The following is an 18144-nucleotide window of genomic DNA, read 5'->3' on the forward strand; positions in this document are numbered from 1 at the left end:
AGGTCCATAATGAATTTCAACAGAAACACAATAGTAAGAGAAGTATTTGAAATTATTCAGCAATTTTCTACCTTTGGTTTTTTAGTGTCTAATAGTTTTTTGCACGTTATGTGGTACCAAGATCAGTATACCTTATGTAGTCTAATTGATTATTGTGCCTGTAGACCTTTTGTTTAGATTAATGCTTCTTTTTTGCTATGTACATTTTTTCATTAATGTTTTAATTTTATCTAACTGAGATTCAAGTTTTGGTTATTGATGTTTTAAAAAGAAAAAAGAAAAAGAAACAAAAAACCACCTGCCCCTTGAGGGATTAAATCTAAGGCTTCGTGCCCCATTCTACCTCCAAGCAATATCTTCCAGCCTAAAGAAATGATTCCAAGTGTAATGCTCTTCATAGATTCTGGAATAACATTACTTCTCAAGGAAATGAAATCCAAAGAAATAATTCATTGCTCAGGCAACATTTGTACTTTTATGGGGAAAATATTTTTATCCATTTTTCTGAGAAAGTAATTTTTTAATGCTCTTTTTATGTAACTAAAAGGACAAAATAAGTATCAGATGCCTTTTCTATTGGAATCTGACACTCTCAGTATACTTAAGGTGTAGTTACCACCTTCTAATAGAAACCATTTTTTCGTTTATTCAATAAGTAGGCCAGGCATGGTGGTGCTCACCTTTAATCTCAGCATTCGGAGGCAGAGGCAGGGAGATCTCTGTGAGTTTGAGACTAGCCTGTTCTACACAGGAAGTTTGAGGCCACCCAAGGCTATACATTGAAACCCTGTCAATAAATAAGTAAACAAATCCTGGTTCACTGGTAAGTAGTCACAGTGTGTGAGGCAGATTAAGATCTGTTATTTTCAAATTTACATTCTGTTGAAGAAATAGATAGTAAATAAATAATCAGAGTAACTGCATGACAGGGCTGAGAATGTAAGAATGATTTTTAGTATCATCTAGAGGGTCTTGATCATGTTTGTTAAAGAATGAAAGGCAGGAAGAATCTCACACAGCAGGTAACAAACTTTACTAAAAGTAAAGAAACACATGCCGGGCATGGTGGTGCACACCTTTAATCCCAGCACTCAGGAGGCAGAGGCAGGCGGATCTCTGTGAGTTCAAGGCCAGCCTGGTCTACATAGTGAGTTCCAGGACAGCTGGGGCTACAGGGAGACCCTGTCTCAAAAAGACCAAAAAATAGTAAAGAAACACATACATACACATATTCACAGAGAAAGACTCTCCACAAGTAGAGATGGAATTTGGAAACTAAAAAAATCCTAAGACCCTAAGAGGGTCGGATCTTTTAAGCATTCTTGTTGGTATAGGGCAGGTTCCCCTCCCCAAAGTTTGGGTTGGTCAACTTAAAGAGGAGAGGGTTGGTAGACCCACAACTCCAAGCTGAGATATGTCCAGGATGGGCTTTGGTTAAACTGATCTGGACCTGTGAGCTGGAAGAAGTGTTCCTCCAATGGGAGAAAAAGCCCCAGGCCTTTGTCTCAGGTGAAGAAGCATCTGAAAGTTTGCCATCCTTGTTACTTATCAGTGACCCTTGTCCTATCAGACTGTCAGGGATCTAGTCCCTCCATTTGAGAATTCTTCTAAGGAGATGACATTTTCCTTGAAAATTATGATGAGAATCAGTTATGCAGAGATAAATGGGAAGCAAACTTCCCATGTAGAGAGCAAGGCCAGAGTACATTGAGCAATTAAGAAGTGACGTGTGAGTCAGGTACCAGAGCTCCCAGTGCTGTAAGAAGCTTGATTGTTTTCTCAAGTCACAGGAAGCGGAAGTATTTGTATAGATTGGCATAGGATATAATTTTTGTTTTAACTGTTATCTTGGTTGAAGAAGACTATATTGAAGCATTAAGACAAGAGAAAAATGGGAAAATTAGGCTGTTGTAAAAAATATATATGTTATATATATTAGCTTAGTCTGGGATCCGAGAGGTAAAGATGGAGATAACTGAAAGGCTTTAGAGATAATTACAATATTTTAGAGTAGAAATGACAAGGTAGATTAGATATGAGGATGTAAGGAAACATCATTGGTGATGTGGGGTTCTGTTTTAATAAACTGTTGTGACACATGTTGAGATTGTGAATAGTGAAGAAAAAGTACTATTTGGGGGCAAAAGTGATAGAAATTCATTCGGTTTCAATAATATTTAATGCGAAGTAATGCCTTTTCACTGTGTACTGAATGAAGCTATTTAGATCATTAAAAATTTTGAAAGGAAAAATTCATTTTAAAAACAGATAAAGGCAGACATGGCTGCATTGCAGGCAGATCTCTTAAGTTCTAGGCCAGCTTGGTCTATATAGTGAATTCCAGGGCAACCAGGGCTACATAGCTGAGACCCTGTCTCAAAAAAAAAAAAAAATTCCCAACAACATAAATTTTTTTGTTCAGAAATATACTGTATAGTTTTTCATTTTGAGTTCTAGGAAACATAATCTAGATTTGATTTTAAAAGCTATAAAAAGTATTTTTCAAACAAAATGAAACAAGTATTCTTTGTTATTATTAGTTATTTGATCCTATTCTAAAATAATTGTTTTTAAAATAAGGTTGCGTTTCTTTGAAATCTGTTTCTTAACTAGAGATTGCCCTTGTAAATTGTTTGAGAAAAGAATTTGATTCCTTTAGAATTTAAAGCAAATGGGTGGGTTTTTATTTTCCATCAAAGAACAGCACTTAGTTTGAAGACTTTTAATAATGATAGATAACTTTAAAATGGCTGTTTGGGTATTTGGCAGGATCAGAAGTAGCTAAATACCATGTATCAGGTCCCCAGTGTATCTGGGGTGAGGTAGACTATGGGATTACTAGAAAAAGTTACTTGTATCAGCATTTTTCTGGGAAGAGGATCATTGGCTTCCATCAGAGAGAAGTCAAAAGAGTTTAAGAACCAAGGCCCTTGGTAATGATTTTAAATAGCAGCAATAGGGTAGGGGGTAGTAATTTGTTTACTAAGACTATTAAAACAAATTTAGTGCTTATGCCATAATCCTTTTTAATAGTGTCTTTTGTGAATTTGTAAAAATAATATTTTATTCCTTAGTTATAGTTAAATAGGTAAATTTAGAAAATTGAGTTTGGAAAGAACTAATCTGAGTGCAACCCAAGCATTTATAATCTTTTCTTTCTAAATTTGTCAAAGAACATAGATTTTAGCCTGCTTAGAATATAAAATTATTGAGCTGCATTAATTGACTGAGAGATCTCATGTAGTTTCTTGAGAACGTAATTGTTCACTATCTCTTGAATGCCTGACCTAGATGGTCTCCAAGCAGTTTTCCTGTTTTGACAATGAAATTTAGTCCACTGAAGCACAGCTTCAAGTGATCTTCCACCTCAGTCTCTTTATTACTACTGACATAGTCTATAATACTCCATGTGGGTTCTTGCTGATGTTACTTTTGTTAGTATTTATTATTTTGGCTTGACATGGAGTAACCAGATATAGACTTGACTCAGAACCCTGGTTTTAGTATCATTCTTTAATTGTTTGTTTATTTTACCAGCTGAATAAAAGAACTATACAAACATAGTCAGATGACTAGAGGAGTAGTAGTTGATTTTTTTAAAGCTCCCTCAATTTTTTTGTCTAGGCAATCCTTAGGTGTCACATGGCCCTCTAGTGGAAGGGATGCTCAGCTGGACCGAGGCAACTGCAGGATATTCTCTGGGAGTTGTTACCCAAGGGATTGCTATTATTCAGGTAATATTTATAGTTTGGATTGATTAGCTGGTTCTGACAACTTAGGTAATGGAACTCTGAAATAAGCAAGGAAATATTTAAAATAAATATCCCTATTTATGAGACTCACCTAGAATAGCCTAGTCCTTTTAAAATACCATTGGTTTTTATTGTTTGTTTTGTTTTGTAATATTTGTTGGTGTGTGGTAGTGGTTTTTTTAATTTAAAAAAAAAATTATATTCTATACTTGATAAGAAATCATCTCTCCTAAATAAAGTACCTTAGGACTCCCTGTTCCTTTATTTTTTTAATCCAATATTTTGAAGTAAAATTTAAGTCTTTTTCAAACTTCAAATTTTGGCAAACAATTTTAATCTAACTTTTTTATTTAAAGAAACATAAATAGAGGAGGACATTAAATAGATTGGAAACGTAGGTGTCTCGTTTACAAAAGAAAAATAGAAATTTTAAACTAATAGATGCAAAAAGAAACATCTAGAATTGGGAACGTGTATTTCTTGTTTCTTTCTGATAGATTTTAGTTCTGTTTACTTAAGCTCCCTGGCATTCTTTCTCTTAGGATTAAAGGGATCTATCACCTCCTAACTTGAAACTAAAATGTTTTTTCAGTCACTTCTCTTGTTCTCTTTGGAAATTTCTGTGTGAGTGAATGAGTTTAAAGTTTGGTTGAATGCAGGTACAGCAGTAGCAGAGGTCAAGGTTGATTTTTATTTTTCTTGCCTATTCTCTTCTTAAGGCTCTTATCACCACTAAAGTAAAACAAAGATTTCTGACAACTTGATACTGTATGTAGCAGGAAGTTTTATAGTAATCAGTATTGCTGGTATGCAATAATTGATTAGCGAAATGATGGCCTCTGATCCAGCAGGTACTCAAATACCTACTTTTTGATTTGCTCTTTAATTTGTCAAGATGCAAGCAAGAATAGAATCATAGACTAAGATGAGAAAATGCATTTTCTATTGTATTTTTAATGGGAAATGATAGCAAGTATGTAATGATATAGGTCTTTAAATTACCTTGACCCAGCACCAGAAACTATTGTTAATGAGTAATGTAGTCCATTTATTTTTATGGAAGTTTAAACATTAGTGAAAATGAGTTTTATTTTTAATGTGAATTTCTTCTATTTACATTATCAGGGTGAATCAGCACTTGATTTGGCAAAGCAAAGGAAAAATGTGTGGATGATCAATCACTTGCAAGAAGCAAGGCAAGCAAAAGGATATGACAATCCATCTTTCCTTCGAAAGCTAAAAGCTGATAAGGTAACACATGACTGAAAGGTTTTCAGTCTGTAATTAGTGTAAATATTCACAGACCTTAACTTGGTGATTTCCCGATGTAATTTAAAAAAATATTTTATTTATTTTTATTTTATGTGTATAAGTTTATATTGCCTGCATGTGTGTAAGTGCACCTGTGTTGTGCAATGCCCACAGAGGCCAGAGAGGGCATTGGATCTCCTAGAACTGGAGTTAGGAATGGTAGTTATCTGCCATGTGGGTGGTCCTCTACAAAAGAAGCCAGTGCTCTTAACCACTGAGCCACCTCTCCAGCCCCTCCCAATGTAATTTTTAAAAATTTATTTTATTATTTAAAAAAAAATTTTAATGTGTATGAGTGTATTGCCTGCATGTATGTAAGTACACCTGTCTTGTGCAGTGCCCACAGAGGTCAGAAGACGGCATCGGATCCCCTTGAACTAGAGTTTCAGATGGTTGTTAGCCGCCACGTGGGTGCTGGGAATCAAATCCAGGTCCTCTGCAATAGCAACCAGTGTTCTTAACTGCTGAGCCATGTCTCTAGCCTGTAATTTTTAAAATATTGCTTAAGCTAAAATAAAACGAGAGTAATCAGTAAAATTTTTCAGAGCTCTGTTTATGGTCTGTTTGTGTTGTGTGATATTTAAGAAGGATGGGCACATATAAAGAGGCTTAAATATTTATTGACAACAGATTTTAATTGGTTCAGCTTGTCTTTATTTGATAAAGTATTCTGTGTGTATGTTCATTTTTGGCATGGTAATTATGAAACATTTTAGTCTTAATGCATGTCTTTTAAAACTAAGTACTATACCTCTAATTGAGATTTTCATTATTTTTTATGTGTATGAATGTTTGCCTGCATATATGTATGTATATCACTGGTATTGCAGTGCCTGCGGAGGCTAGAAGAGGGCATCAGATCCCCTGGAACTGGAGTTAAAGATGGTTGTTAGCTACCATGTGGGTGCTGGGAACAGAACCTGGGTCCTTTGCAAGAACAACTGGTGCTCTTAACTGCTGAGCCATCTCTCCAGCCCTGCTTTTCATTCTTGTTTGTGATATGTCATAACTTTTAGAGAAAAAACTTCCATTCCTGGCTGTTTCATCGAAAATCCCATTTTCTTCTATATACCTTTGAGTTTTAAACAAGAAGTTGTTGGCTCACAACTAATTTTAATAATAAGATTTCAAAACTTAAAACATTTACCTAAACGCAGAATCTAGATTCTTTAGAAAAAAATTACTTTTCCACTAAAAAGGAAGAAATTAGTTTAGTATTTTTTAATGTATTTAAATAATAGTATGCCTTCTAACTTGACAATAATCACAATTTGACTAATATTAAGTTGTACTATATTCTTATTATTAAAGCAGTCAGAATTAAGTATTGTGTTATGTTCATCTTACTAAGGCTTTTCTAGTTGCACAAAAACTTTTTAATACTTGTTTTTACAGGAATTTCGGCAGAAAGTAATGCTTGGAACTCCTTTCCTAGTTATTTGGCTGGTTGGGTTTATCGCAGACCTGAATATTGATTCTTGGCTCATTAAAGGGCTAATGTATGGTGGCGTTTGGGCTACAGTACAGTTTCTTTCCAAGTAAGCATGTTCTTTTTGCAAAAGACTAATTTGTTCCCTGCTATATAAAATTAATGCTTTGTATGTTCAAGAATTTTTGATAATATGTGAAATCTTACAGGCTTTTTTAAGCATTGCCATTGAAATTATTCTAAAATTTCTCTAATGTGAAAAATTCTGGCATGTGATTTTTTAGCCTAAAGACAGTCTCAGAAATAGTTAACTCTCCTGTAGCCCCAGCTGTCCTGGAACTTGCTCAGTAGACCAGGCTGGCCTCAAATTCACAGAGCCTGCCTCTGCCTCCCAAGTGCTGGGATTAAAGGTGTGTGCCACCACACCCAGCTATTAAACTATTTCTTTAGAAGTCAACTTCAGTTCAGTAAATGCAATAATTCACATTTAATTTTAGATAATTATACTTGAGCTCATCTTTCTGTAGGTATTATATTTTCTTTGGTTAATGAAGATAATTTATTTTACTAGCAGGGTAGGCTAGAGTCTACACAGTTAGGCATAGTTGTTAAAAAAAAAACAAAAACAAAAAGATTCTTTCCTTTTCTTTTTTTCTTTTTTTCTTTTTTTCTGAGACAGGTCTCCCTGTAGCCCCAGCTGACCTGAAATTCATTATGTAGACCAGGTTGTACTTGAATTCACAGAGATCCGCCTGCCTCTGCCTCCTGAGTGCTGTAATCCAGAACTTCTTATTTCATTTGCCTTCTTTTTGTATCTTATTTTTAGAAAAGAGTTGTGAAGATACTTCACACAGGAATAAGAATGACTAATAATATGCTAGTGTTTATTCTCAGAAGAGCCTGAACTCTGTTAATGTTAGTGCAATATTTCTAGGAACTCTGAAAAAGAGTATAGATAAGAAGACACCAAGACGTCCTGATCTACATGGTCTGTGAATCCTGGCTATATTTAATAAACAATTTTCAGTATTTACTTCCTTCTAAAAGGAATGTGAAATAAAAGTATGTGAAATAAGATTTTTAACTTGGTAGATTAAAATAATCTTGTTGAATTCATTATTACTGTGAAAACAGTCTCAGTGTTTAAGCAGCTTGGACTCTGTGCTACTACACAGAACTTGTATAATTTTAATTTCCATATTCATTTTATAATGAAATATAGAGTTTATATTTTATAAAACTGTCTTACTGTCTTACAGGTCCTTTTTTGATCATTCAATGCATAGTGCGTTGCCCCTTGGGATATATTTGGCAACTAAATTCTGGATGTATGTGACATGGTTCTTCTGGTTTTGGAATGATATCCTTTGATGTACAAGAGCATATTTAAACAAAATATTATTTAAGCAAATGTTTAATAATATGTTAGGATTGAATTCACAATTTGTTACAGTAAAGCAGTATTCCTAGAAAAATGTAAACTAATATAAATGATGTTTATATATGTTTAATATTTAGTAGGTTGCTTTTAAAAAGCTGTTTTTGTTGGGAATGGTGATGCATGCCTTTAATCCCAGCATTCAGGAGGCAGAGGCAGGTGGATGATTTCTGAGTTCAAAGCCGGCCTGATCTTAGTGAGTTCTAGGTCATCTAGGTACATGTGGAGATCCTGTTTCATAAACAAAATTTTGAAAGCTTTTTAACAATTACAAATAATACTAGCTCACTTACCTAGTTTTTCAAAGGCATTTATCTGTGTTGTCTAAGTTTATTGTTTCTTTCATTTTATTGATGAGAAAAGTGGGCATGAGGAACCCAGGGCTGCATTAGCCAATCTTTGGTAAAACTGGGATCAAAATTTCTCTTTTAAGTATTTTTAACTTTTGTATCAAAATGTGATTTTTATATTTTAGTTGCACACTATTTTCTCTATGGATTTTTTTATTTCTGTTTTTGTTGTTTGAGATGGGACCTTGTTGTGTAGCACAGGCATGCTTTGAATTCTAGCAGTCCTTCAGCCTCAGCTTCATTATGTTGGGATCATAGGCATGAGCTACCATGTGACTTTTAAGGATTTTCTTTTTTTGAGACAGGATCTCCTGTAGCCCCAGCTGTCCTGGAACTTGCTATGTAAACAGGTTGGCCTTGAACTCACAGAGATCCGCCTGCCTCTACCTCCCAAGTGTTGGGATCATAGGCATGAGCCACCATGTTGACTTATAAGGGTTTCTTAACCTCACAATTTATTTCACTTAGTACGCTGCACTTAATCTCTTAAAGATACTAAATCTCTTTGGCTTCAGTGAAAATATGCAGTGCTGTAACAAGCATCACCAAATTATCAATGTACTTTTTCAAAACTAGATACTTTGAATTTTTAGGTCACATGTACCTGTCAAAGAATGAAGCCAATGTCAATTTTTGCTATTTTCATGTAGAAAAAGTTTATTTAATAAGGTTTTATGATAAAGGCATATTTTATAAATGTCTATTCTTTTTTCCAAAACATTGCTTTTAAAAATGATGTTTTCAATGGTGCGTATTTTTCTAATACTGTTTTTCTAATACTAAACTGTTCAGTTTTAGTAAATTTTTGGTTTCACTTTAGTCAGATTTGTTTTGTTTTATTGTTTTGTTGTGTTCTGTTTTTGAGGCAGGGTCTCTTTGAGTCTAGGCTAGCTTCAAACTTGCCATGTAACCAAGACTGGCCTTGATCCTCTTGCTTCTACCTCCTGAGTGCTGGGACTAAAGGCATATGCTACCATGCCTGGCTGCCAATTATACTTTTTAAAAGCGTAAAATATCAAAACCAACTGTAGTTATTTGAAGATTATATTTTGGTCTCTGTGCACTACTTTTAGAGCTTTCTAACTTTCTCTAATTTTTTATTTTAACAATGCTATGTGTAGACATTTATTATTTTAAAATCTAATTTCAAATTTTTGCTTTTTAACTTACTTCCAAAGTTAAGATCAAATTCCCATTTAAAGATAACCTGATTTATTTAAAGGACAAGTGAAGAAATATTTTTACATTCATCAGATACCTAATTCCTAAATAATCCTTTATTATTTGTTATTTTATTTTATTATTTATTTTAATGTATATGGGTGTTTTGCCTGTATGTATGTAAGTGCACCCGTGCATGCAAAGCCAGACGAGGACATTCTATCCCTTGGAACTAGAGTTAAAGATGGTTGTTAGCCGCTGTGTAGGTGCTGGGAACTGAACCTGGGTCCTCTATAAGAGCAGCCAGTGCTCTTAACTGCTGCGCCATCTCTGCAGCCCCTAAATAGCCCTTTCGGTCTAGTCATATGCTGAGCTGCTAGCTGGCCCTCAGTTTGTTGAATCCAGGCTGTATCTTTCCGTGAAAACTCCTTTGTGAAACTGTGAGACTCGGTAGAGTAGCTACTCCTGGATAATCCAGCATACTTTGCACATGACATTTACCAAGTTCTGCTTTTAAAAGAACTGAACAGCTGTTAGAAGCTGAACGTGTGACTTCTTACCTACCCTTTGCTGGCTCTACCTCTATATTTCATGAAATAAGGATGATAAAGGTAAAGAGGAAACATAGCAAATTTGAAAAGAGAAATCACATGAATATAGCAGGTGCTGATAACTAGTATTTTTCCTCTTTGCTTCTTTTGTATTTTATGTGGTTGTTTGGTATTTTGGTATTTACCCAACAGATGTAGGATTCTTTGATTCAGGGTGTTCTTTTTTTTTTTTCTTTGTGTTTCATGAGAAATATAAACTGTGTATATGTGCTAATGTTGCAAACCTTTCAGCATGTTATGTGTTAATTGTACTCATATAATATCTTAAAATGCTGTTGAATAAACCAGATATTCTATATCTCAGGAATGTATTGCTCAAGCAACCGTTTTTATAATATTTAAAATAGTTTTTGATTCTTCATGTATATTTATAAATGCTAAGTGCATTTGTTGTATTTTCATTAAGTAGAAAAATTGTGGACAAAGAACATTGCTGTTTTAAGAAGGTGTATAAATATGTTTCCTAAAATTAACATAATCTTGAATGTGTTCATAAAAAGCAAAGGACATAATTTCCCTTGAGGCAGGTGTTTGAGACAGCTGATTATGTCACATCTACAGTCAGGAGCAGAGAAAAGTGAATGCACACATACTCGCTTTCTTGCTTGCTTGTGCTCCTTTTGTGTAGTTAGGGACCCCATGCTTAGGGAATGGTGCTTGTCCACAGTGAGCTGGGTCTTCCTGCATTAATTGACTTAAGCTAGTCCCCACAGAGGTACCCACAGGCCTACCCAGTGTAGACAGTCTCTCATTGAGACTCTTCTCAGGTGATTCTAGGTGTGTCAAGTTGACAAAGCTAACCAACATTGGTAGCTAAAGACTTTGATGGATTTATAAATAATTTGGTACATGAAGAAAAGTGTATGTCTGACTTTAAATATGAAAATCCCTTCACTTTTGTCAAAAGAAATATCACTTAATCTATTCACTGATTTTTTTTTATTCACTGAATTTTTAAATCAGTTGAATGACATTTAAAGTAAGGCTGTGTGATTTAAATTTTATTGGAAAAATCATATTTTTACTTTTTGTGCTTAGTTATGAACACTATAGGAAAGTATATTTTGATTTATAAAACTTTCAATTTTCAGTCAGTAGATGTTCTTTTTTAAATTTTATTTATTTAAATTTTATGTGTATGAGTGTTTTGCCTACATGTGTATATAAGTGCACCCATGTCATACAATGCCCACAAAAGCCAGGAGAGGGCCTCGGTTCCCTGGAACTGTAGTTTTCTGTGGTTGTTAGCTGCCATGCAGATCCTAGGAACTGAACCTGGTTCCTCTGCAAGAGTAGTCAGTGCTTATAACCACTAAGCCATGTTTCCAGCCCTAGATGTTCTTATGTATAAAATTATGGATTATAGATTTATACACAAAAACTTACTTATTGTTGCTTCTTTAGATTCCTTAACTTTAGGTACATCTCAACTTTTTATTTATTCATCTTCCCTTCCTTGCCAATAGTGTTGCACTTTTCTACAATTTTGGAAAATCTTGGAAATCAGATCCAGGGATTATTAAAGCTACAGAAGAACAAAAGAAAAAGGTAGCAAAGAACTGGTTAACTGCTGGGAGTATCAGTGTTAATAGCAGGTTTGGAGTAAGAAAGAAGGAACTCAGAATCAAAGAAGTTGCAGGCAAAATTGAGTTAATATATATATTCTGTGGTGCTTACCCTAGAGCTCTTGTTATGCTTGTCCCTATAGTTCTGTGGCATCTTATGATTTAACATTTCTTTATCAAGGCTACTGTGATTGCTTTCAGGGGTGAATGTAGTATCTGAAACATCTCTTCAACCATCTAGAAAATGTTTGTTGAATAACATGTTAAACTAGAAGGCCAGTAAACCAACAGATAGTGCAGGTGGATACACCATCCAGTAGCTAAAGCACTTCTGTATGACTGACACAGGGCCTCTTTTTCCTATGACACAGATGCCTGAAGCTAAATTCATATATTCTGTAGGTAAAGAAACGGACTAGGCATAGGCATTTTAAATTATTTTAAGAGCTATTTTAGCTGGGTGTGGCCATGTAGTCATGTAACTCTGGCATTCAGGGGTGTTAGTAGGAGGAACAAGACTTCAAAGCCAGAGTAGCTACATAGCAGGTTTGAGGCTAACCTGGACTACGTAAGACCCTACCTGAAGAAACAAAACAGCAAAACCAGAAAGCTGTTTAAAAACCAAACAGCTCTTGATGAATCATTCCACAATTAATTGGCAGTACCAGTTTCTATATTCTGTTCCCTTTTAGGGGAAACTTCATAGAAATTACGACTCTGAAGCTCCTCAGTAATCATGTTGTAATGAAATAACAGAACTAAATGAATAAAGATTTCATTTCTTATTCTGAGCTTTAAAATGTTGGGAAATCAAAGATGAGATCCTGTTTATTGATTCATAGTGATGGCAAAAGAATTGTGAGCATTATTCAACTTTGAATCAAATATTTACTTTTTTAATTCGCAGACTATAGTTGAACTTGCAGAGACTGGAAGTCTGGACCTCAGTATATTCTGCAGTACCTGCTTGGTAGTATTTTTTCTTTTTTTCCTCTCTCCCATTTCTTCCTCTTGAGTAGCACACACAGAGGTGTTGGGTATAGGAAACAAAAAGAATTCCTTGTTCTGAGTGAAGCTTCACTACCTTCTTCCCTTTCCTCCTGCATTCCTTCCAAGTATTGCTTAGTCTGGTGTAAGAGGAAAGTGATCAAAGAACATTTCTTTCCCGTGTGGGTGATCTCTTAGTAGTAGACTTTGGCTGTGCTTCAGAAGTCCACTTACTCAAACTCATTCTCACTCTTTTTTAAATCTCTTATCGATGTAACTTGGGGCTGGGGAGATGGTTCAAACAGTTAAGAGCACCAGCTACCCTTGCACCCACATGTGGGTAACAACCATTCAAACTCCAGTTTCAGGGGATTCGATCCCTCTTCTGACCTCCTCCGGCATTACATGATATGGGTGCACTTAACATAAATGCAGGCAGTACAGTCATACACATAAACTAAAATGATGAATAGAATATTGTTTAAAATGTAACTCAGTTAAAAAAATTAGTAATATTTAAAACCGAAAGTTTGCTGTGATTCATAGTAATTTTAACTACAGTTTAAGAATATTTCTTCTTGAATTTAAAACTCACAGTGTAGCGGGGCATGTGGCACAGGCCTTTAATCCCAGCACTAGGGAGGCAGAGACAGGTGGATCCCTGTGAGTTCAAGGCCAGCCTAGTCTACATAGTTGTAGGCCAGCTGGGGCTAAAGGGAGACCTTGTCTCAAAAAGACCACAAAGGAAAAAAAAAGTCACAGTGTAAAAATTTAGTTGAGCCAGGCATGGTGGCACACACCTTTGATCCCAGCACTTGGGAGGCAGAGGCAGGTGAATCTCTTGAGTTCAAGGCCAGCCTGATCTACATAGAGAGTTCCAGGACAGCTGGGACTACAGGGAGACCCTTTCTGAAAAAGGAAAAAAAAAAAAAAATTCAGTTGATAGTTTTTCAAACAACATAGCCTTCTAACAAAATACAATCTATATTTATCTGAGAGTGTCTGCAGCTTTGGACACTACATTATTAAATTTAAAAGTAGTGGTTTTCAATCAAGTTGCACATAAAGATACATTAAAGCAATATTTATGATTAATTATAGTAATACGAATTTTTATTTTCTTGTAGACCTCTTTTAAAATTATTTTTGCCGGGCATGGCCTTTAGTCCCAGCAGAGGCAGGTGGGTCTCTGTGAGTTCAAGGCCATCCTGGTCTACATAATGAGTTCAAGGCCAGCTGGGGCTACAGGGAGACCCTGTCTCAAAAAAAATATATTTTTTTATTTATTTGTATGAGTGTTAATACCTGCATGTATGTAAGTGTACGCGCGTTGTGCAGTACCTGCAGAGGACCGACGAGGCAAATAAACTAATGTCTTGTTATTAAGTAATGCATGATAGTAAATAAGTCAATAAAATAGTTGACTTACCTTAAGCTTGTGGAACAAGATTTTGAAGCATAGCCTTAATTCTTAATTTGTAATTTTGAGTGTCAGAAATATGCATTGTTTTCCTTTTGGTAGTGATTTAAGGACACTGACTAGACTTATTTGCACATTCAGGAATTCTTTTAAAAAGTTTTGTTTTCTGTGTTTTACAAAGGATAACTTTTGACTATTTTTTAAAATTATTTGATACATCTCTATTCTGTGGAGATAGCCTATAACACAAAATCAAGTGTACACTGTGCATGTACTTCCATATGACATACAAATAATACAGTCACTCAATACAGATAGCAGTTTCTAGTTAAATAACTGATGATAAGATTAAGGCTTTTTGTCATCATGACATATACTTTTTATTATCACTTATGTTATAAACCATGTACTTCTGGATAGATAACTCATTGTAAAGAACATATTCTATGATAAAATGATTTAGCTCAAAGACCTAGTTGTCATTGTATGGGTAGATTTTACTTCGAAAAGAGATAAGTTCCTAAGAAGACATGTTCATCAGAACTTTCTAGAAATATTTCACATTGGTAACAAGTCTAGGATACTGCTGTGTGCAAGAACTTTGAGACCACCTCACATTTTAATTGGCTACTCTTGCTCAGATTGTAAGTGGTGTTGCTCAAGGGAAAATACAGCTGAGTACTGGAAGCGGGGTAGTTTTTCTACTATTTTCCCTAATATATTTAGTCTCACATCTGTGAACAGCTCATCCTTTGGTCCACAGATCATTTTTGATGGTATAAGAACTGCAGTCTACCTTTTCTTGGTACCTCAGAAACAGTCTATAACCTTGGGGAAATGGTAGTGTTTTTATTGAAACACCAATATGACCAATGAAAGACATTATGAAATTTATTTCTGTTGTAGGTTAGTAACTCTAGCTCTTGTCATAAATCCAACATTCAAGTTACAACCCTTTGAAGATTGCCAATAAGTTTTTGCATTCCCTTGACTGAATTAGCATACATAATATAGATTAAAGTAGCATTTGAAGACATTCATAAAACATCCACTTTTTAGAGCCTGTCAAAACCAAAATAATGGCATGTGTGTGTCTGTGTGTAGTTTGTTTTTTGAACAGCAGCGACTATATTAAACTGTAAGCATCTGCTTTCTTAGATACGATCATCAGTTCCAAGAGGGGAAGTGCTGAACCTTAATTTGAAATTTCAGGTGGCACTTAAAGAGAAATTACTGTTTCTTGCTGAATTTGTTAATTGGGGGAAAATATTTTCATAAATAATTTCAATCTTAAAAGTTATCTTTCACAGTTCTAATGTGACCTTCCTTTTACCAAAAGAAACTTATTAAACAACAACCAGTATCATGACCATTAATGAGATGAGCCTTCATATAGTTTAGAGAGTAATGTTTTTATTATTTAGAAACTTGAAGACTATGAATTAAATATTACAATTTACTCTAACATATAAAATTGTTCTTTAATTCTTAGTTAATTTTGGAGATCTAGCTCATTGGTAGAACATTTGTCTGGTATATGTGATGTCCTAGGTTCAGTCCCCAGTATTACAACAAAAATTATGACCTTAGTTACTAACTTTTGTAAATTAATGATTCTGCTCCATTCTTTTTTATTTTTTTAATTAATTATTTTTTAGGCGGGGGGGGTCTTTTTTAGACAGGGTCTCCATGTAGCCCCAGTTGTTTTGGAACTCACTATGTAGACCAGGCTGACCTTGAACTCAGAGATCCGCCTGCCTCTGCCTCCTGAGTGCTGGGATTAAAGGCGTGTGCCACGACACCCAGCCTAAAATTTTTTTTTAATTTATATTTATGTATACGAGTGTATTGTCTACCGGTATATAAATGTATTCATGTCATGCAGTGCTCGTGGAGGTCAGAAGAAGGTGTTGGATCCCCTGGAACTAGAGTTACGGATGGTTGTCAGCTGCTTTGTGGGTGCTGTGAACCGAACCCAGGTTCTCTACGAGAGCAGCCAGTGCTCTTAACTGCTGAGCCATCTCTCCAACCCCTTATTTTTTATTTGTAAGAGTTTATATTATGGAATAGTTTTGCCTTTTTGTTTGTTTTGTTTTTTTTTTTTTGAGACAGGGTCTCCCTATAGCCTCAACTGACCTGGAGCTTGCTACATAGACCAGGTTGGCCTTGAACTCACAGAGATTCACCTGCCTCTGCCTCCTGAGTCCTGGGATTAAAGGCATGTGCCACAATGCCTGGCTGGTTTTACCTTCTTAAAGTGTTTGGTACTATAGTTATTTTTCTTTTAAACAAAAGAATAGTAAATTTATTTATTGATTTGGAAACTGGAAACCTTGGTATAATTATCAAAATTTATAGTTCCATGTTTTTCACAGTTGTATTCTGAGCATATAAATGTTCAGCTTTTCTTTCCTATATACAGTGTCTTTCATAATCCTTTAATGTGCCTGTTAACAGATTCGGAAACCAGTGAGGTCCAAACATTGTGGTGTGTGCAACCGCTGTATAGCAAAATTTGATCATCATTGCCCATGGGTGGGTAACTGTGTAGGTAAGTTATGTAGCAGTTCATTTAAGTTGTTCATTTAATCTAAGCAATTAATAATGTACAATAAATGTTAAAGTAGTTAATGGAAAGTTATTCTCACAGCCTATATCCCCTAAACTATCTTCTGATTGTCTATACAGCAACTCATAGAGGTGCATGTATGATGGGTGGTGGTCATTTAAAAAAAAAATCTGCCTGGAAATGCCTGATGTTTCTCTAAGCATTCTCTGGTCACCTACCTGCCCTGCTTTCTCCATTGAGTAACAATGAAATTCATCTGATGAGGCAAATATAAATTGGAGAAAGTAAGGCAATAATAATACTTGAAAAGATGTTGTGTGCAGAGGCAGAGAATGACAGATAGCAACTACATAATACCTTGGTGCTGATGGTGCAGTCTGAGGAGATGAGCTAACTCTTAGGATGACTTTGGAAATTTTAAGAGATAACAGAAGGGAAACGTTACAGAGACTGCTTGACTTGAGAGAAACATTTGAAAATCTGGGATTGTAAAATGGAACAGAGATATTGTGACTTTCACATGACAAAGACTAGGACTGAAAGTCATTAGTGCGTTTGGTGTAATTCTTGGGACTCCCTTGCCTTCAGAATGGACATCATTGCTGTCATCACATCATGTGTGTAATTGCAAGCATTCTTATTTTAAAATTATTAAAACATTTTCTTGAAAGCCATTTTACAAAATAAATAATATATGTAATTGTCCAAGTTGTATCACACCTTTCATAGCATACCCCCAAAGGTGTATTACCAGTTGTTTTTTCTTAGCTGAAAAGAATTGCTTCTGTGTTGTTTTAGGTGCAGGCAACCATAGATACTTTATGGGCTACCTATTCTTCTTGCTTTTTATGATCTGCTGGATGATTTATGGTTGTATTTCTTGTGAGTACAATTAGTTTTTGCCTTCTTAAAACATTAATGTTTGCAATAATTATATTTACTGTATTAGCAAATTAATGTAATGACAAAAGTCTTAACAAAAAATTACGGTTTAGGGCACCTAATGAAGCATAAAGGAAAAAAATAAAATGAAGATCTACCAAACATGTTCAGTATACAGTACAAGCAAACAGTGAACAGTTAGCCACCTTTTGATGTGTATGTTCTTTGTTGGTTTAGTAAGCTTTGAAAAGCTTCTGGGTAAAATACACCAACATTTTCCATCATGTGCTTGCTTTACTCAAGTAGATTCTGTGATTGTGCTAGTTCCTTTTCTTTAACAAACAGTTAAATATACTTAGAGTTGTTTGTGTAGAACTTAAAATATTTTCAAAAGTAAGGTATAATTATTGCCTATTGAGAAATATTAGTAGGTAACAGAAGTTACTTTTTAAAGGTGAGTTGCCATTCATTTTGTATGGGTTTAGTGCCTTTAAAAGTTTAAATGAAGATATTAGTTTCTGTGCTTTGGGCCTTGGTAAGGTATAGCATAAACATGTTTTAGAACCTTGTTTAAAATAAATCTTGGAAGAACTATTTCTTGATCCTCCTCTTCAGAAATAGTAGTAAATAAAAGGAGGCTGCCTCCCAAAATAGATTAAGAAAAAGATG

The 18144-nt window shown here is 34.9% G+C and overlaps 1 protein-coding gene across 4 annotated transcripts in view; it reads left to right on the forward strand.

Moving 5' to 3' along the window:
* The window catches only part of Zdhhc17 (zinc finger DHHC-type containing 17), a 69733-nt gene that overhangs the window by 45379 nt on the left and 6210 nt on the right, over positions 1 to 18144 (forward strand). For 3 of the 4 annotated variants that reach the window (XM_008851964.3, XM_029555521.1, XM_029555528.1), the window contains exons 8-14: positions 4878 to 5003; positions 6459 to 6601; positions 7752 to 7852; positions 11476 to 11600; positions 12525 to 12587; positions 16482 to 16575; positions 17392 to 17475. In XM_008851964.3, coding sequence (XP_008850186.1) covers positions 4878 to 5003; positions 6459 to 6601; positions 7752 to 7852; positions 11476 to 11600; positions 12525 to 12587; positions 16482 to 16575; positions 17392 to 17475 — 736 coding nt within the window. Of the gene's footprint in view, positions 1 to 3624; positions 3735 to 4877; positions 5004 to 6458; positions 6602 to 7751; positions 7853 to 11475; positions 11601 to 12524; positions 12588 to 16481; positions 16576 to 17391; positions 17476 to 18144 lie in introns of all 4 variants that reach the window. The other variant, XM_029555524.1, reaches the window with a different exon arrangement.

This window comes from Nannospalax galili, unplaced genomic scaffold (assembly GCF_000622305.1).
Source record: "Nannospalax galili isolate Female #2095 unplaced genomic scaffold, S.galili_v1.0 scaffold390, whole genome shotgun sequence".
In the NCBI taxonomy this organism is placed as follows: Eukaryota; Metazoa; Chordata; class Mammalia; order Rodentia; family Spalacidae; genus Nannospalax; species Nannospalax galili.